Source organism: Solea senegalensis, linkage group LG13 (genome assembly GCF_019176455.1).
Source record: "Solea senegalensis isolate Sse05_10M linkage group LG13, IFAPA_SoseM_1, whole genome shotgun sequence".
Classification (NCBI taxonomy): Eukaryota; Metazoa; Chordata; class Actinopteri; order Pleuronectiformes; family Soleidae; genus Solea; species Solea senegalensis.
The window spans coordinates 9,782,511-9,794,783 of record NC_058033.1 but is presented as its reverse complement, the minus strand read 5'-3'; the positions used below and the strand labels follow the sequence as shown (position 1 = coordinate 9,794,783).

Here is a 12,273-nt window from a genome sequence, read left to right as displayed (position 1 = left end):
CCAAATCAAGATAACTCAGTCTGAATGACATTTTTAGAGTCACTCTCATTATGTAGCCTATATTTGCTAGGCATTCTGAGGCACAACTGTTACCACCTTTTGATGTGCGCAGTTGCCATGGTGACACATGTTCATGTTAATTGTGAGATGAGCTGAAAACGGGGCTTTTTAAACTGTGTCCAAGTCACTCTGCTCTGCTCTGATACTACAGACTCTTCTGCTTACATGATTTTGTACGTTGTACCCACTTTATTTTTTTAAACTTAATTTTCATTCATAGATTAATTCAGTTGCGTGGCAACATCTGAGGTAACGATGCCAAAGTTTGCCACTCACTGCCTTCTTTTTTTTTTTTTACACTGCATTTATGCACCCCAAAAAGTTGGGCTGTAGAATGTCTTCCAACTATCTAACAGCCAATTATGTTCATTTAGACATAATTGGCAAGTATCCTCATTTTTAACCGTTATTGAACAAAACTTATGGTCTGTCTCTCCAATCTGTGTTTTGCATCACATATTAAAATGTATCAACTAAATATCAAAAAGCTTAGTTTTTCAAATTAACTTCTTGATGGAAAAATTAAGTTTAGCGGCATTTAATAAGTTTAGAAGGACAGAAATGTGTAAAGTTACAATTAAAAGCATTCAAAGTAATCAAAATCAACAAATGCCAATAACAAAAAAAAAAAAAACTTGTTTAATCTGAAGCGCTGTCAAGGTCATGCATTTTATGGCTGCACCAGGATGGATTTATGGGAAGCACTCCCCGCTTTTTTCTACCTGCCACACACACACACACACACACACACACACACAGGTTTGTGCAGCTATTCATATTAGCACACTGCACTGACTTCCATTCATTTAGACGGCTTAAATAAACCTTAAAAATAGCCAGTTAACCACAATTTATATCGTAGCCCTAAACCTAAACCAGTTTCTCAGGAATGAGGTTCTGCCTCAATAGGGCCAGGTTTTTCATCTACATGAGGACTGATGGTCCTGACAAGGTTGGTGTTTCTGCCAGTAAAGGTCCTAAAGAGATAGCCAAATGCACATCTCTCTCACACACACACACACACACACACACACACACACACACACACACAATAAAAGTGGGTGATTTAGGAGTGTGACTTTACTGTAGCCAAGGACATGAGATGAATTTCAACATGCGGCTCGTGTCCACAACTCTCTCCCTCTCCATGCTCCGTGCCACATCTTTCACTGGCTCATAGCATGTGCTGCCGTTGTCTGGTCAATACGGAATTGGTTTAAGTCGATGGACTCTAGTACCAAGCTCAAATTGAGCCACAGAAGTTGATCATCTTTCCATCCCTGGGATATTCTCATGGTGCAGACGATCTCAGGTCAAAAGAAGGTGACGCATTAGTTTCTAATAGGTCCAGAGTGAGGATTAATCACTCATGATTCATTCTATTGCCTTGTTATTTTTGGAACGCTTCAGGGACCCGTAATCACTTTGAGCTCAAAACATGATTATGAAATTTCAGAAGAGTCCTGGTACATTAGAAACGTCTGCATTTAAGATTGGATTTATTGCATTTTACACGATATGTTATTAAACCACTCACCTCCATGTTTTCCGTCACTCATGAAATATAGAGTATGCTATCTTTGATGCTTTCCTGCACCACGTAGAGCTCAGGGGATGATGTATGCCGTTTAAGTTTTCCTCACCAGTAGAACCAGCTGCTTCTCTGTGGCTTTTGAGGATTCTGTCCTCCCACATTTTCTCCGCCTTTTCTCCAGCTCACTCTTCTTTGCGTTATCCTCCTGGGATTACAGCTCGCAGACCACGATGGTCATAGAAAACAGGCTACATGTTCTTTTCTCTGTCCCCTGTTTTATTGGGTCGCCCCTGCTGTGAACCTGTCATTAATTTTTGTCTGCTCACAACATGACATTTGGATTTCACTAGAAAGTTTGTCCTGTTGTTGCAGTCATACAGCAACAATTCCAGAGACTGAGGCTTTTCGCCGCCGTGGTCACGGTACAGTGATGATTCAGTGGGAGGAGATGAGTAACTGTAATGACAGTAAATTATTGTGTGTTGAACGAGAGATACTAATGCACACAGAAACACAAAGACTGTCTGAGAAAAACGTTCTAACTGTAGCTAGCTGAAGCTTCCCCCCCTTTTTTTATTACCTGTCTTCGAGTAGTGCAGCCCAAAAAAGTTACCTGTGTTGATTTTAATTGAGTCTTTGATTAAACATTGATGCTCACAGAGATGATTGACATACTCATACTTGCCTAACAATCAGTCAAACAATCAAGCCAAAGTAGATTCATCAATAATGAAAAAACCCATTAGTTTCAGCTTAAACCACACATGCTGATGCACACAAAGTGGAAAGTAAACCCAAGTTTATTTGGAATGGCCATTGAGGGGAATACATAAAATATCTGTTTTGATGCAAGTCCTTTGACAAATTTGCCTATTTTAATTTGATCTTTTATTTCAGTCAACAGTTTCTTGGTCTTAATCAAAAGTTTCAGGTCTTCAATACAGTCTTTTTGTACATTTATATCCTATTTACAGTCAAATAGACCAATAAACTTGGTATGTAATGGCGGATGTATGTGCAGCACAGGATTGTCAGCTAGTACTGTGCAACAGGTGCATGGCTGATGGTGTTCTGTGTTCAAAAAAACCCAAACTCAAGGCTTCAGACCAGCACCTCACAAACCAAACAAGGTTTACTATGCTACCTGAAATAAATAATTGTATATACATACTGTATATATGATGCTTAAATCGTTACAGGAGTTCTGCTTTTCAAAGGGCAAAGAACTTACTAAGAAAGGGAAAAGTTATGGTGGAACACAGAGATAAGAAATGATACTCTGGGTGTTTATGCCACATCTTACTGGGGTTTCTTATTTAATAGGAAAACATGACATGGTATAACAAGCATTGCAATGCATTGGTAATGAGACAGGGTGTGACTTATCTCTTTTAGAAATGCTTGAAATTGTGATTGTGCAGTTTTATACATTGGGAAATCAGCAGTGACTAAAATTCTAAACAGTGCAGGTATAGAGGGGGTTGGATTTTTAAATAAAAAGTGTCAGATGTGACCGTTGAGTGATCAAAGAGAGCACAGGCTGTAATGTACATCACAGTACAGTGCAGTACAGCAGAGCAGAGCAGCCAGGGTTGCTGTTTGACTGTTGATTCACACTGGAATGTGTGTGCCAGAATCTCCATGTGTTCACACCTAAGTGAAATTCTGCCTTGTAAAGCTCCATCAGCATGACTTGTTTGATCTACAAGACTCTATACACAATCAGTGATTTGATTTTTTTTTTCTCTCTCTCTTCCCTCTCCCCACCCTCTGCTCTCATCCTTATCCCTTGCCAATCTTCCCGCTCATTTTCTTTCTTTTTTTTTTCTATTTTCAACACATTCCCCCCCCAAGTCTTATCTAATCTGTCACACTCCTTCCTCCCTGTCTGTTTTATCCCTCATCATCCTCCTCCCTCTTTCCTCTACATGTGATTTCTCCTACCTCATCTGTCTTTCTCCCTCCTGATCTACCTCTTCACACTCCCCCCTCCCTCCCTCCCTCTCTGCTTCTCTGGCAGGCTGCTCATTGCAGTGAGTCAGTATCATGGAGGCAGGCAGCGGGGCTGCTGCAGCGGTGGGGAGTGCAGCACTAGGACTGCTGGGAGCCACAGCCACGTCCAGCCATGACATCCTGGACAGGTAAGCCCACCACTACGCACTCTGTGGAGTGGACTTCCCCCGAATGTTTCCCATCAGAGTGAAGTGGGGGAGTGTGTGTGTATGTGTGTGTTTGGAAAGAAGGACCACACCTTAGGTTGAGGGTTGAGGATCTTGTTAGTTTGTGGATAGTTAGTCAGGGATGCATGCCGAGTGTGTGTGAGAGTGCAAGCTTTTTTTGTGCGCGTGCAGTACCACACACGATATTCTTCCTCTCTCTTTGCCTGAGTATGCCTCTGCCCGCTTTATTAAACTCACTGTACGTGAATCCCTGTGCTCTGCTCTGACAGTTGGGGAATCTGGTTTGTGGTTGTGTGTGTGTGTGTGTGCTCATGCATGTGTATGCCTGGATTGTGTGTGTTAATAATGATTTGGGGCTACTTGGCTTCCTCCATGCCTCAAGGAGAACTGACAAGGGAATGCGCATGCAGAGGAGGCGGGGGAGCCATCCGGCGACGTGCCTGAGCTGTAGCTGAAGCGATAGGATGAGTTTGCACAGTCACTACCCCACCCCCTCCTTAACCCACACCCACACAACATCCTCCCATAGCAACTAGGTGACTGCCATCACTTAACCGTCACCGCTGGAAACCCTCCATTCAGTTTTTCCTTTGCTGGCGGAGCCCCCCTCAGTTCTCAGCTCCCAGCTCCAACGACCACTACCCTCACTCTGTATCAGCTTTCAGCCAGTTACGTCATTGCTACAGCTGTAAACCCACACCCACATGTTCATGCACTGTTGTCTCACACGCACACACACACACGTGTATATACACTCACAAGCATGTGCATTCCCAAAAATGTACATGGGCATCTGTGTATTCAGTAAACATGCATGCTTCACGGGGGTGTTTTTAGGACAAACATCACACACACACAGTAAATGCACATATAACAGATGGTTATTTATCTTTATTATTAGGGGCTGGACTACAGGTGCTGTCATCACATTAGCACCTGCGTCACTCATCCCCTCTACATTACAGTTGTGCTGTGCACTCTCCGCATATAAGGATGAACTCATCTCCCACATGTCCTGGGGATCTCCTTTGACACATAATACAATCAGGGATGGAAATTAAGGTGGTGACTCATTTATTCATCAGTTCCTTACTATTTCTGTGAGTCACTGCTCCCTCGTCGCTTGGCAAGGATACACTTTCAGAGCAAGTGCTCTCGGGGAAAAAAATGCACCGTCTGCAGGTACACCTGTTCCCATGCATCCGTCCAGGTAGCCAATAACGTCTCCCCCGCTCATTGCTGCATCAGCAACATGATGTGGGTTTTCCCTACTGCTGTGTGTGTGTGTGTGTGTGTGTGTGTGTGTAATTTAGTCATTTTTTTGTGTTGTCACAAATGCATCCAGCTTGCTACATCATCTTTTATTTTTGAAGGTGGGAAGGGGTATTACTGTTAAGGCTGCTCAGCCCCCTCCATGTCCCACTCACATGCCGCCCCACATGCCTGAACTGGGTCTCAATCCTGCACTGTGGTTGCCATAGCAGCAGTAGCTTAGCATACATTAGACAGCAGTCCAATATTACTATTGTGAAATGAATGAGTGTGAGAGGGAAAAAAATAAATAAGAATGACAGTATGGAGGAGAGGAGTGTGAAAAAGGGGTGGAAAAGAGATGTGACCAATCTGCTGTATTGTTTCCAGATGATGTCATGTACTGTATACATATACACAAGAGTGTGTGCGTGTGTGCAGCAGAGTATTTTCCTCTGTCAGAGAAGACACGGAGGGCGTTGGGCCAGGGGCAAGTTCTTTTAGAGAAGATGTCCAGTGAATCTTGGTGGACAGTAGTGGATCAGAGGATCAGCCGGCAGGAATGAAAAAGGGCAGATTGGGGACATGCGGCATCCAGGAAGTGACACAAATGGAGAATGAAAACACTGTGAAACTGTTAGTGATTTCCCAATTCAGTAAGTCACATGAATATGGAAATAATAGATCTTGGCACTGCTAATTTAAGGTGTGCACAGGCTGTGCAGTCTGTTCAGTCACATGCAGCTGTGTCAGCTGTGTCGGTGTTCCTACAGTTTTGTTTTAGTACCTAAATTGGTGAAAATGTTTTTTTTTACTTAACATTATCACCTCGCCAGTACAAGGTGTATTTATCGGGGAGCTGCAGGGGGGTTTGCTTACATTAATCTTCTTGTCAAGCATTATGAGTTATTTTTCATTTTTGCTGATTCATTCAGTTTTGCACACAAAGATCAGGTTCGTACGACTGACACAGTCTTCTGTGGTCGTCGAGAGGTGTTTGAGCCCTGAGGATGTCGCACGTTGTTCTCAGACTTTAACCCAAGGTCATTACTTGAAAAGTGTCTGGATATTCTCCATAGTTTGCCGTTCACATATGATGAATGTATTGGGGGCATTGTCTAGGTCAGATGGGTTAACAAAACAGGAGACTCTCCAGAGGATTCAGGCAGCCTCTGGCTTGAGCACGTAGGAAATGGGACACTCGCCCATTTATTCTCTGTGGATATAGTGATGTCATCCCTGTCTGCATGAAAAACAAGGGCCTTAAAGTTTACGACGTGGGGATCGGGCAGGCATAGGATCTTCATGTACATCAAACCATGGGAACAGAGATATCCCAGCTCATGCTGCTTTGATTTGAACCATCATCTTAATGGTAGTGAAGCACCAACTCACTGGAAAACCACTCCAAATAGAGGTTGTTATAGATAAAAAAAAGTTGACACCAATACACAGAGTGTAATTTGTTTCGGGATAAAAACATTAGCCAGTGTCTCATTTGGCTGTGGAGGTGTCAAGTCATCTGTGTCGAGCTATTGTTCATTGTCACTCTCTCTTTACTGGAACACAGTGGGGAAACTTGAGGGTTTCAAAGTAACCACTTTCAAAAGAAGCCAAGTGTGTAATAGTTCTTTAGCAGCAGTGATATTTTATTCTTCACTGTCATGATTCTTTGTCGTAGGTTGTGAACAAAAGCCTCTTGCGGATTCTGAGGATTGTCATGGTTTCAGTGCTCCATTGTACTTTTATGTCTCTCTTCCTTCAGACTCTGTTAGACATGACATCGCATAGCTGGCAAAAGCGGTCAGTGGGGTTTTGAGCCTGTATTGTGGGAACTGCTGTGTGGCAAAATATGCAAAAAATACCGTTCCACGGTCCATGTCCGACTTCCCACATCCAAACCACATCCTGTAAGAAGAGAAACCTCTTTTGCATGCACCCTATGGTTTTGTCTTGGCTTGTCAAAAGTCCTCCTTCCGTTCAGAATTCCAGTGTTCTGTCATCATCTGTTGCCGTCATGTTGCTTTCATCCATGTGGGAAGGAAACAAAGTGCTGTCCAAAAAAAAGAAGGTAGCTGTGAGGAACTTGCTGCATAACGCAATAAATGACAAAGCAAAAATATGAAATTATACATTATTTTGTTGTTTTTTGCACAGCGTTACATCATGCACCAGCCATGCACCGTTAAGTTATGCGGAGAAAACACTGCAGCATTTCTCCATATTTCATGAAATTTAAAACATTTCTAAAGCAAGGAATATTTTTTACTTGTTCCCCAAATTACTGAATAAATCCATTCACCACTATTTTATTACCAATAATAAGGAAGAAAACGCATCGGTATGTTTTAACTAAACTCCTTTTGTGTAGAAGTGTGCACATTTATTTATTTGAGCTTTAAATCATGCAGCATGTCATACTTAAATGCTATCAACGATTATTTATTTTTGAATCAATAGTTTGCCTCTCTTCAGATAATGCAACGTTCATGATTATTAAGTTAATGGAAGGCTCTGCCATCAGTGGTGGTGCTAATGTGTGTAAAGCTGCTCTTTCACTTTTCTCCTGAATTATGCATAAAGCAGAGACGTGGCTTTTATAAAGAGGCAACCTGGTTCTGGCCACATTTCCAACTTTCATTCACTATAAAATATGAAATGACACTCACGTATGTGTGTCCCTGCGTCCTGTTTGGCTGTCTGTGCAGGTTGGGAGCACCGACTTTGGCTTTCTGTGCACTTTGGAATAAATTGATAAATTACAATTTTTCGCTTCAATCTTCACAATTCAGTTTACCACTCCACTCAGATGAAGCAAAAATAAAGGGGGCCAAGGATCAAATGGAAGTGAAAAATAAAAATGATTCTTATTTTAAATAAGAAATCTCAAAAAAACTGATGCATACACAGCAAATCTATTTCAAGAGATAGGTGGGGAAACCACTGCAGCGTAAAACGGTAAACCGAAGATCCCACATCTTACTTGCACAGATAAATAATGTGACCAGGTTCATCTCTTGACAACAATTTACTTAGTTATTTATCATGTAAATATGTGTACAATTAGTTGCACAACAGACTCCTTGTCTTGTGCCATATGTGGGATAGAAGGTGCTTGAGATCCAAAACATGTTGCATCATGTGCAACGCTCACTAAAACCTTCTGTGTTTTGGTTTTCTCTTTCAGTTTGTTGCTTTTTTTTGTGCATTGGAAATGAAATACGTGTACGTTCCACTATAGACCTTTGATTGCATTCAGTACAGGCTAATAATAAAACCCAGAGCATATAGGACTCACGGTGATGAGTCATACACTTGCTCTTATCATTCCAGCCTGTTTACTCTTAAAGTACAGCTCAGTGGTTAGAGGAATTATTTTAGTTACAATTTTCCTGACCAGTAAAGTGCAGAATTATCGCAAACCTTCATTACTGAGGCCAGGGTCATTTTAGATTTAACCTGTCAGAAAAAAAAATCTAATTGTACAAAGTTTCTCATTATAGAACCCTGTCAAGGTTATATGACTTGCTCACTGCACATTATTCTGGTTAGTTACACAGCTACTTAAAACTGAAATCATCGTACACCAAATTTTTATTTAAAAATCATAGTATGACTTTATCTCTCTGTGCCGTTGATGCCATTTATGTGCCTTTGATAGATAAGGGTGTGATTGTACTTTCGCATCACATTTACATTCACTACTCGATACTCCTTAAGGACTAATTGCACCTGTCAATGTGAACTGTTTAGTTCTTGTAGCAACATGTTTACAGAGAGTCATTTAAATGTATATTCTCTGTGGATAAATTATTCACTACAAAAAACCCCACTTTGAATTGAGCCGTTTAATTCTTATAGAGCTGAGCATTCAGTCTTTCATCCACTTCCTCAGCCTCAGTCACCACTCGCTGGAAATATCCTTCATCAGGCCAGTGCCATGATACTCTCTGGTGAGTATTATTGGCACCTCTGAAAGTGGCATGCGTCTATGTGTGCTCAGTCCAGTACATAAACACATGCTATGCTCTTCTTAAGTGTCGCTCTTATAAACATTCATCTCAGTGACCCAAACTGGCAGAGCCTAATGCCTTCATCTGGCAGGTTTAATTCATGTCTGCTCCCCTGAATGGATTTGTCCTGTTTTTAAGCTTTAAACTGTCTGACTGTGGAAACTTATAAGATACAGTCTTTCTTTCTAAACACCTATAGTAACAGAGATAAGTGTCAAACAGAATCAGACTCGGTGCCAAGTCCATTCACAGATCATAAATAAAAAGTGGACGTAGTCTTCCGGTTTGCTCGTTGACCATCTGGGAAATTAAAGTACATTGGGTAGTCACCTGGGATTAACCATCTAATCATTTTTGTTGGAGTTAATGGTTTCAATTCCTAGTTTCAAGTTTACTTCAGTAGCACGTGGTGTCACTTTTGCAAATTGTGTTTCCATTTAAAGAATATAGATAATATAGATGATAAAGCACCACACACAGTACTGGCATCATTTTCTCAACCTGAAATAGTACAATACAAACCACTTCAGGTTTAAGAGAGCCAGGATCGTACTATTGTTCTTTTTAGATATATGTATTTTTTGGATGTGTATCAACAAAGTGATTGAGTAATACTATAATAATAACAATAATAGAATAATAACAAATCTAATGGAACATGGATGTAACAAGGACTCAGCCATTTCTTTTCAGCTCTGACAGAACTTTACTTTTGCCGTGTTTTGTAATTTGAAGGACATGAGCTGTAGCAGCATCGGTGCTTACCTGGCCTTTTCCCTCTCTATCATTTCCTTGTCGTCTTCCCCTCATGGTTTAATCATTTCAGAGTGGTCAGACTGAGTATTTTGGCGCCCCTGTATCATCACATTCAGCCATCTTCTTCTAAACAAAGGTGGTGATTTTGGGAGGGATGTTCATTGACTCGGTGGTTGTGGGTCATGTCCTTGTGGCTCTTCGGAGAAGTGGTGGTGTTTACATTCCACAACCTCTTCCTTTATCCCTGGCCTTGTGGTCAACGTGGTTATGGGTTCTGATGTACGGATATGTTGGTCTGATGCAGTGGCTCACAGGGCTTTTTTTTCCACTGTGAGGAGGTGGGGAGTGTTGTTCTGGCAGATGTCCATCGTACAAAAGCAAAAAAAACCTCAGACAGTCGCAGAATTTCAGTGCATAAAGACCAAGGCCAGAAGCTGCTGCTGAATATGCGTGAACATTGAGGCATCAGGAGCTATTGTATGAGAAACTCCTCAATCCTTAGACTGCAATCATGAATGCTGTAATGATTTAATGTAATCCAAAATGATTTGTGCACCAAATAATTCTAACCCAGTTAAAACAAATATGCAGCTCAATAAGTACTGTGTTGGTTTGTGTGAGCTTTAAAAAGGCCTCTGTGCTAATTTAGCCAGCCTGAGACAGCTGTGTTGAAATATTGGTGCATGTTTCTCTTTGGTGCTGAGCACATGTTGTTGACATTCTGCGGTGGGGACGCGTAACTGCAGAGACGGGAGAAGTTGAGAGGCCTCCATACCTTTCCCTCTCTTTAGAGCAAAATGTAGCTTCTGTTGTTTTTATGCACCAAAATTGAGAAGATGTTGGGGAAATAGTGGCGATGGAAACACTCCCACCATGTTAAATAGACGGTATTCACGCTTGTTTCTGACTGGAGCGAAGAAACATTCCACTCCTCTCGCACTTTAGTGCTCCTTAACACCGGCTTGAAGCGCACTTGTCTTGTTGCTGGGTGTTTGGAGCAGGTGCCACGAGGAGCAGGTCCTTTCTCCAGACATGCCTCCTTACCGAGGAATGCTGGGAATGTCAGCTTGCACTGCACTTCTGAAAAGAGGAGGTGGGAACTGCAGTGTGGAAGCGTGGCCTTGCACTGTGCGTCTGACAGTGCTTCATGCTGTCAGTAGTTCTCAGACTTTCCTTGGTGAGTGAGCGCCTCAAGCATGTCATTAGGGGTGGCAGTGGCTAAGGAATATGTCAGTTATTTCTCATCGCTCACAACATTCAGGCAGAGAAACTACCGCTTAGAAGAAGATGACTCACTGCTCTCCTGTGTCATTAGATAAACAATTGACATTTATGGATTCAAAATTGTGCACAGCATGTTTTTCTGCAGCCATGAGGAATGATTTCATTTGGGAAAAAAAACATTTGGTGTGTAAATATATTTGAATGCTTTCTGTCGTCCATGAGCCATCTGTCTGTCTGATGGATTTTCTCACTCGCCACATCTTTCACCATCTCTGCTCTGTTCATACATACACATAGTAAATCAGCTCAGCCTTAAAATAACCAGGTGAACATATAAAAAAAAATAATGAGAGGAAATTCAGTGGTGACGGAACACATTTTAACACCAGATGTGAACAGTCATGATTGGTGCTGATGAGATCTCTAAGGACAGATGTTAATCCCAAGTGTGAGTATGGCGTATGTGGTAAAGTTGTCACTACAGACAGTGGCCCACTCTCGGGCTTCGACTGCCATTTGTCTTATGTGAAACTGTTGTGTTAGGCTGAGTAAAAGTGGCATGATTTGACAGAATGATGAAGTAGGTGTCATGAGAAGTTGTGTGAGAGGGATTAGGAGACTAAGGAGTGCAGAGAGACTCGACTAAACTTTGCTTCCCTGCGTCTCAACACCCGGGACTCTGCCTTCGGAAATACGGTATCTCTATGCAGAGTTTCTGTGTCTGCTGTTGTCCAGCAGCTGATCTATAATGATTGTCTTCACCAAAACAAAGCTCTGGTATCTATTGTAGTGTCTAATCTACTTTTCTTGACGCACTGCTGCATTCAGGATGCACAGTGTGTGTGAGCTTCATGAACTGCTGCTGTGTAAAGCGGTTTCATTTCCTTTACTTCTTTTCACATCCTCTATGGACTGAGGAGCAATTTTTGAAGTCACTGGGCTCCCTGTATATGCAGAACTCCCAGCTACATGATTAACTCAAATGTATTTCCATCTTATCACCCTTTGTTTGTGATGGAGTGACTTTTGAATATTAGTTGTTAATAATGACATTAGATTTAGTGTTGTGACACCTTCAGCATAGGGACAGTGTGAGATTCTGACGGTATGATAAGCAAAACTATGTCAGCGATCCTGCCGTCTAAAACACAGCTTGGCAGACTGCATGCACCAACTGTAGGGGGAGGGGTTGTGTTACTAACCATAACCTGAGTGACATCTGTACTCTATTCTTGATGAGTCGTTAAAGTCATCA

General features: G+C 41.8%; 1 protein-coding gene across 3 annotated transcripts in view; it reads left to right on the top strand.

Moving 5' to 3' along the window:
- Positions 1-12,273, top strand: part of arhgap32b (Rho GTPase activating protein 32b) — a 95,988-nt gene that overhangs the window by 21,576 nt on the left and 62,139 nt on the right. For 2 of the 3 annotated variants that reach the window (XM_044041770.1, XM_044041768.1), the window contains exon 2: positions 3,449-3,735. In XM_044041770.1, the coding sequence (XP_043897705.1) occupies positions 3,641-3,735 (95 nt within the window). In that variant the 5' untranslated portion in view covers positions 3,449-3,640. The remainder of the gene's footprint in view (positions 1-3,448; positions 3,736-12,273) is intronic. The other variant, XM_044041769.1, reaches the window with a different exon arrangement.